Below are 7,541 nucleotides of genomic sequence, written 5' to 3' on the forward strand. Positions count from 1 at the left end.
AATAAGAGACAGTGAGAGAGGGGAAAAACCTCTAGGGCAGCCTTTCTCAACCTGTGGGTCCCCAGATGTTGTTGAACTACAACTCCCATCACCCCTAGCTAGCAAGGCCAGAGCTCAGGGATGATGGGAGTTGTAGTCCAACAACATCTGGGGACCCACAGGTTGAAAACCGCTGCAGTCTAGGCTGAGCTCTTATGGAGCTGCAACCTGAACTGTTCTCAGCACTAGGAAGGAAAAGTCTGGGGAATGGGATGGAGCCTCCCATAGCAGAGAAGGAGCCTAAAGACTCTGTGATCCTGTCTGACTCAGCCAGAGGGAGGAGCTATCCCGAGAGGAAAGAACTGCTCTTGGTGGGGCACTGAGAACAGAAGTTCACAGCAAGCAAACGTCTGTGGGTTTTTTCATGGAATCTGAGTGTGGTGACAAACGGCCAGTCTTGCCACTGGAGCTCCAGCCCAGACAGCTCCAATGGCTAGCAGGGAAGGAAATGGGGAATTGACAAGCAGTGGTGGAGCTTCATGCTCCGGCACTGAGGGGTGGAGAGCAGGCGGGTGCAGGGCTGGCGCGCCACCCGCAGGGGCGCGACATGCGTCCTGGGGGTGTGACACGCCACCTGCGGGGGCCTGGCACCCAGCACGGGTTGGGGGTGCAGCCACGATGGCACCCCGCCGGGATTGCACTGCCGGGGGCGGTGCGCTCCCCCCACACTCCTCTTCCTCCGCCAGTGTTGACAAGCTAAATCCTGATGGTGGGGTTAGGAGGGAAAGAGGAAAAGTATTGGGAGTAGAAAAATCCCCCTTCCCTGTGTCAATTTTCTGCTTAGCTGCCTTGTGTCTGTCATGGCTATGCAGTGTTGAGTGGAGGAGAATAGGCTGGCTTATAGTTAAGAAGCCCAATCTTGCACTTGTAAAGACTTAATTTTCCCTTCTATTTCTTAGGTAGCAGTGTTCTACAGAGCCAGTCCCAGGCATAAGCTGAAGATTGTCAAGGTATGTGTGTGTTTCTAAAACTGACAGACATGTAGTTTAAATGGTACAGAGATATTGAACTGTAGTGATCTAGTATCCAGATGGGATCATTTGGGGCTCATCAAGAGGAATCTCACACAAATATATTTAGTGGAAAAGACGCAAGGGGGGCAAGCTAAAATTCAGAACGATTCTTTGCAGTTGACTCCTACAGGACCTTGGTTTAAGTCAGTATGAAGTACTTAACACTGTTGATTTGCTGTTTTTAAAGGTAAATAGAGAAGTAGAACTAGGAAGAAAGTTGTTTTGACTGCACAAGAAGAAAATGGCATAGAACCAGTGATTGCTTGTGTTTGAGTGATTTTTAAGGATGTTTGCAATTGGTTTGGTAAAGCCTTTATAGACTTAACTCATGAGAGTGAGCTCACCTACCAGTCTTCACTTGCAACTGAGCATTGCACACGAAAAGTTTTAAGACTGTGTTCATTGTAAAAACTCATATAGTGATAAAATCTTGTGATGATAGATTGGATTAATTTTGTTTTCTCAGTCACTACAAAATAATGGTGCAGTAGTTGCTATGACAGGAGATGGGGTGAATGATGCTGTAGCACTGAAAGCTGCTGATATTGGCGTAGCAATGGGGCAGACGGGCACAGATGTCTGTAAAGAAGCAGCTGATATGATCTTGGTGGACGATGATTTTCAGACAATAATGTAAGTTTGTTTTACGTTCCCTTTCTGCGTACTATGTAGCAATTGCATTATCTGGGTGGGTGTCATTTTGTCTAGCATATATAAGTGCCATCTTGTTGAACTTTTTTTTTTTTTTTTTTTTTTTTAAAAAAAGGCCACTTAGGTGAAATTTAAAAGACAAGTGGTTTTATTCTGGTGGATTTTCTATAAAATTTTAAATGGAAAAATTTTCTCAGGCAAATGAGGATAAATGACCACTCTAATTTAGCATGTTTATTTTACTTGTGTTTAGTGAACAAAGCTAAAAACTTTGAAACTGCCTGATACTGTTTTGCAGTGGGAAGCCATTTATTGTTACTGTTAGATTGCAAGAAATAAGAGTTGCGTTTTCAGGATGCTATCCAAATAATGTGCCTTTGCAGAATGTGTTTTTTCCTCCTAAGCACTTTTTTCTTTTTATATTTCAGGTCTGCAATTGAAGAGGGTAAAGGAATTTATAATAACATTAAAAATTTTGTTAGATTTCAACTCAGCACGTAAGTTTTGCAGCACAATATCAGAAGCTTCCTGTTATGAATTCTGCTTGATTGAGATTAATTGCACAGAAGTTTGCATGACCAAAACTGACATAAATTCAGCTTGGTGATTTGTAAATGGCACACTATTTGCTATATTGCCATAATGGATTGCTGACCATAATTCTAACAGCACTAATAAATTCAGCATCCATTCTGGCACAGTTAGTTCGAAATTGGGGTATAATTGCTTGAAAGTAGGACTCTAAGCAAGTAACTGCATAGTAAAAGCTTAACCTTAGCACCAGTTCCCTTTACTTGAAATTATCAGAGCCATGTGGTTGTCCTTTGTTGCTAAATGAGAACAGATCTAAAAATAGTTCCTGCAACTTGTAAGTCCAAGAGTTCATGATGGTTTGGCCTCCCTGATAAGGTACACATTTTCCAACCACTGCAACAGATGGTCTATACAAGAAGGGGTTTTGATTTATCAGTCGTTCGGCATTTTAAAATGTAAGGCACTCCTAAATTATTTTTTTATTTCTATAACAAAAGTACACTTTGTGTCTGGCACACAGTATACAGCCTCTAGTGAGGAGGCTTAATGAAATGAGACAATTTTCCTTTTGGCTTGTATTGCTGTCTTGGGCTAAATATTTTCTAACGTCTGCTTGATGTTTAGCATCTCCAAAACTTGCATGATCTATTTAAAACAATTGGATTGTTACTGTGTATGAAGTTTTACTTGCTACTCATATGTATTGTGCGTCTTACTGATGCTTGAAATGTTTAATAACAAATTTCAAAATAATTTTAAAAACCACTCCCTCCCCCCCAAAAAATTGCGATGCTGACAGCTGTGTAAAATAACTTTTTTCAACAGGAGTATAGCTGCATTGACATTAATCTCATTGGCCACATTAATGAACTTTCCTAATCCTCTCAATGCCATGCAGATCTTGTGGATCAACATTATCATGGATGGGCCTCCAGCTCAAAGGTAACACTTTTCCTTTGAGAGTTTTTGAGAAGTTGCTGAATGGTGTAACTCTCTAGAATTGTGAATGGTATAACTCCTAGAAATGTTAGTAGAATCTTGCACAGAGCTTTTCCTCTGTGTGGATTTGTGTATCAAATTATATTGTAAAAAAAGTATATTAAATTGGAATAGTTTGTTTAAGTAATTATTTTCCGTGCAAAAACTCTGGGCAATTTCCCAAATGGGGGTTTCTGTCTGATGGAGTGTTTGTTGGTGCCTTATTAAGGATTTAAAATTAATATCTTACTTTTCGGTTTTGTTGTTCCAATGGTTCCCAGAGGTTGCTGCATTTGTGTTTGCTTTCAAAAGCTTTTTATATTACAAGTAGTCAGCAGTAGACTTGTAGGGTAACTACTCAGGAAAATTTACATTTTTAAGCAATATTGGTATGGGAAAGATCATAATGTTAAGTTTTGCAGTTGTATAAGGCACTTAGCAGGTTTGATCCAGGCAGTTAGTTGAATTTAGGTTGCATTGGAATACTGTGAACTAAGTGTGAATTACTTGGTCTGGATCCATCCAATCATGATCGAGTACTAATCATAGTTAATTATATCATAAGAATTAAGCAGTAATGCTTGGGTTGCCTTGACACATACAAACCTTTATTGAAAAGTACCTCTGAGTCACTGTCTACATTAATTTGATTTTATGATGCCTCAATCAATCTAAACTTTCAAAAAGTTATTTGTGTTCTTATTTCTAGCCTTGGAGTTGAGCCTGTGGATAAAGATGTTATTCGAAAGCCTCCAAGAAATGTCAAGGATAGCATTTTGACCAGAAATCTGATTGTTAAAATACTAGTTTCATCTATAATTATTGTATGTGGAACATTATTTGTCTTCTGGCGAGAGGTATGACAAAGATGCTTTTTTTAAAAAAATGTGTATTTATTATCTGCTTGCAGTGCTTCATATATGCCAATGGTTGCAAATATAAAAGTACATAGACTTTGCAAAAGAACCATACAACTAAGCCCATGAGCCCAGTGTTATTGAGGTGCATGGCCACCTGCTTTTCAAATGGAGAAGCATTTCAAAACCAGTGTTAGAAAACACCATAGCATTAAAGAAAAACTGTAAAATGCCAATGTTTATATACTTCAACTGATCTTAAACTTAGGTTTGGCAATTACGGTAAATCGTGCAGAGGTTTTAAAGGTTGTGTGCAATAGAGATTAAACGGTCTGGTTGTATTTTAAAAAATATATATGCAGATAGGAAAATATATATATATAGATAGGAAATAATTATAGTTATAGGTAGCACAGCTGAGGAATAAATCAAAATTCTAGATGCCAGTATCAAATTCTTAGGCGCCTAGATCAGACAATAGCGATACTTCCACACTTGGCTAGAGGACTGATGCTTCATAGTATTATGTTGGGTGGAATTTAAAATGTTTTATTGTAAAGTGGCAGAGAACGGCATATATTAATTCTCTCTCTCTGTCTCTCTCTATGCAGCTGCGAGACAATGGCATAACTCCTCGAGATACAACAATGACGTTTACGTGCTTTGTATTTTTTGATATGTTCAATGCTTTGAGTTCCAGATCTCAGGTATGTGACTGCCTGTGTTTAAAGATAGGGTATTTTGAAAAAGTGAAAACAACCTCTGCAAATTGTCAAAATTTCACAGATGCAAGTAGCTCAAAGCCATAACTTAATTCAAGCTACCAAAATGCTAATAGATGAGTATGTAATCACCCTATCATTTGAGTTAAGATGGATAATCTCAAATAACTAGAATGCACAAGAATAAAATCATAGATGTTATGTTTCTATTTGCAGACTAAATCTGTGTTTGAGATTGGACTCTGCAGCAACAAAATGTTCTGTTACGCAGTGCTTGGATCGATCATGGGGCAGCTACTAGTAATCTACTTCCCTCCTCTTCAGAAAGTTTTTCAAACTGAGAGTCTAAGCATACTAGGTGAGAGTTTTTTTCTTGTTCAGCAGACAACAACCAACAGATATAGACAAGTAAATTATTTCCTTGGTGATTTGTTTTGTAAGGCATTAACAAATAGGGCTTAGACTTAAAACATCAATATAGTTAAATGAGTTGGGGGGACACTTTGGAGTGAATACAAGGTGGCAGAAATTCCGTTTTCAAGAGCGACTTCAGCACTGTCCCCCTCGACAGCTATCTTTCACATAATGGCAACACTGAAACATTTCTCTTGCTTTCGAGCCTGTATGACCAAGATGAGGGTGAAAGCAGAAATGAGGGCTTATGACATGTAGCTTTGATTCAGTTTGAAGGGATGAGCCCCCACCTTTCTGTCTAGCTCGGAGCTGGAGAAGAGGTGCGGTGCTCATCTTAACGTTGCACTAAGATTTAAAAGGGCTCAGTGCAATGACAGGAAAAATCCCTCACAGCTGCCAAACTAGAGAGGAAGGCTGCTCTGGCCAGTTTGGCCCCAACGCTCCCCTCCTGAGAGAAGGCTAGTACAAGCCTGGTCTTTCGGTGGTCACCATCCATCACCAAACAACCCTTTGCTCTTTCCCCCAGCTCTGAAAGGCACAACTGAAGATCAGAGACCATGGCTGTAAATTTATATACACAGTTAACTTGGGAGTAAGCCCCATAGAAGGGACGCGGGTGGCGCTGTGGTCTAAACCACAGAGCCTAGGGCTTGCCGATCAGAAGGTCGGCGGTTCGAAGCCCCACGACGGGGTGAGCTTCCTTTGTTCAGTCCCAGCTCCTGCCCACCTAGCAGTTCGAAAGCACGTCAAGTGCAAGTAGATAAATAGGTACCGCTCTGGCGGGAAGGTAAACGGCGTTTCCGTGTGCTGTCTGGTTCACTAGAAGCAGCTTAGTCATGCTGGCCACATGACCCGGAAGCTGTCTGCGGACAAACGCCAGCTCCCTTGGTCTATAGAATGAGATGAGCACCACAACCCCAGAGTCGTCCGCGACTGGACCTAATGGTCAGGGGTACCTTTACCTTTAAGCCCCTAGAATGTAGTGGGACCTGCTTCTGTTAGCATACATGGGATTATAGTGAAAGGGCAGGAGTGTGGAATCTGATGTTTTGGCATAGCTAGCAAGGCTAGCAAGAATTTGTTCTGTTTATGACCATAAAATATCTGGCCAGTTAGTCCAAAGGACAAACAGCTTGACTCCAAGTTTTTTCATAGCTAAACAGTTGATTATAGCTTTGTATTTCTGGCTAGCTGAAAAACAGCTACTCAGTTAATTAATTTTAATTTAGTTTTGACTTGTTATAAATTTGAAAAGGAATAAAAATTGGCAAGTAAAGCTGTTACTTAATACCTGTATTCTTCTGCTGTTTTTTAAAGGGGGGGAAACCCTTTCTTTTTTCTTTTTTGGTTTAGACTTGCTGTTTCTTCTGGGACTCACCTCATCAGTGTGTATAGTAGCAGAGATTATAAAGAAGGTTGAAAGGAGCAGGGAGAAGCCCCAGAAACATGGTGGTTCTTCGTCTTTGCCGTCTTTTCTTGATGTATGATGCACATTGCATTCTTTCCGTTTGCAAAACTAGAAACTGCTGTCGTATGTAGGAGGAAGTTATCACGAGAAGATACAAGGGCTTTTGACAAGTCCCTCCTTTTCCCTGATGGATGAACACTGGCAATTTTTAAAGACTGGTGAATTCTAAATCTTCCAGCCAGGGGAGTAATAAACAATTATGCAACTTTGGTAATATTTTTTCCTCAAAGACAAAACTTTACTTTTCAGATTGTATGGAACTTTGTAAGTGTGTGAGAGGCTACTTTAAAAATAAAAAAGTCAAAAGTCTTGCCCACCTTTTGCTCTTAAGAGATATACATGTATAGAAATGTGTATTAGATATAAAGATTTTAGTTTTTATTTAAAGAAACCCTTTACTTTTATGACAGTGGTGGGACTTAACTATGAAATATTCAAGGCATTCCATCTGGTCTAGAGTGAGATACAAGAGTGCCATATTTTCAGATTCTGTATTTATTTACATTATCCTGCAATGTGTACCTTGTGCTTTTATTTTTTAGGTATCCTATGTTCTTTTGCACAGGATGTGACCACTGTCGGATCACTGTCTTTTCTTCCTTTTTGTGATTGAAAAGCCTATAATTGCAATTTTGAAGTAAATGTCTGCTTTTCTTAAAATAGGTGTGAGTGTGTAACTTGGTATTTTAAATGAAGCTGGGTCACAAACTGAAAAATGATTTCTGAATTTTTTCGCTTCCACAGTGAGCTAGATCTTTTACTTGGCCAAATTTAACAACTTCCTGTTTTGCTGAACTAGGAACTCCTTGGACCAGTGAGGTTCCACAAATATTGGCTGTAAGTCCAAATATAGGCTTTGTATGTA

The 7,541-nt window shown here is 39.8% G+C and overlaps 1 protein-coding gene across 5 annotated transcripts in view; it reads left to right on the plus strand.

The window, feature by feature from the left end:
• ATP2C1 (ATPase secretory pathway Ca2+ transporting 1) overlaps window positions 1-7,336 on the plus strand; it is a 64,630-nt gene extending 57,294 nt beyond the window's left edge. For 4 of the 5 annotated variants that reach the window (XM_081881951.1, XM_081881953.1, XM_081881950.1 and 1 more), the window contains 8 exons: window positions 939-989; window positions 1,519-1,685; window positions 2,132-2,200; window positions 3,063-3,179; window positions 3,925-4,072; window positions 4,684-4,779; window positions 5,011-5,152; window positions 6,562-7,336. In XM_081881951.1, the coding sequence (XP_081738077.1) occupies window positions 939-989; window positions 1,519-1,685; window positions 2,132-2,200; window positions 3,063-3,179; window positions 3,925-4,072; window positions 4,684-4,779; window positions 5,011-5,152; window positions 6,562-6,695 (924 nt within the window). In that variant the 3' untranslated portion in view covers window positions 6,696-7,336. Of the gene's footprint in view, window positions 1-938; window positions 990-1,518; window positions 1,686-2,131; window positions 2,201-3,062; window positions 3,180-3,924; window positions 4,073-4,683; window positions 4,780-5,010; window positions 5,153-6,561 lie in introns of those variants that run through there. The other variant, XR_014161517.1, reaches the window with a different exon arrangement.
• The last annotated feature ends 205 nt before the right edge of the window (window positions 7,337-7,541 follow it).

Source organism: Podarcis erhardii, assembly GCF_964252035.2.
Source record: "Podarcis erhardii genome assembly, chromosome: 12".
In the NCBI taxonomy this organism is placed as follows: Eukaryota; Metazoa; Chordata; class Lepidosauria; order Squamata; family Lacertidae; genus Podarcis; species Podarcis erhardii.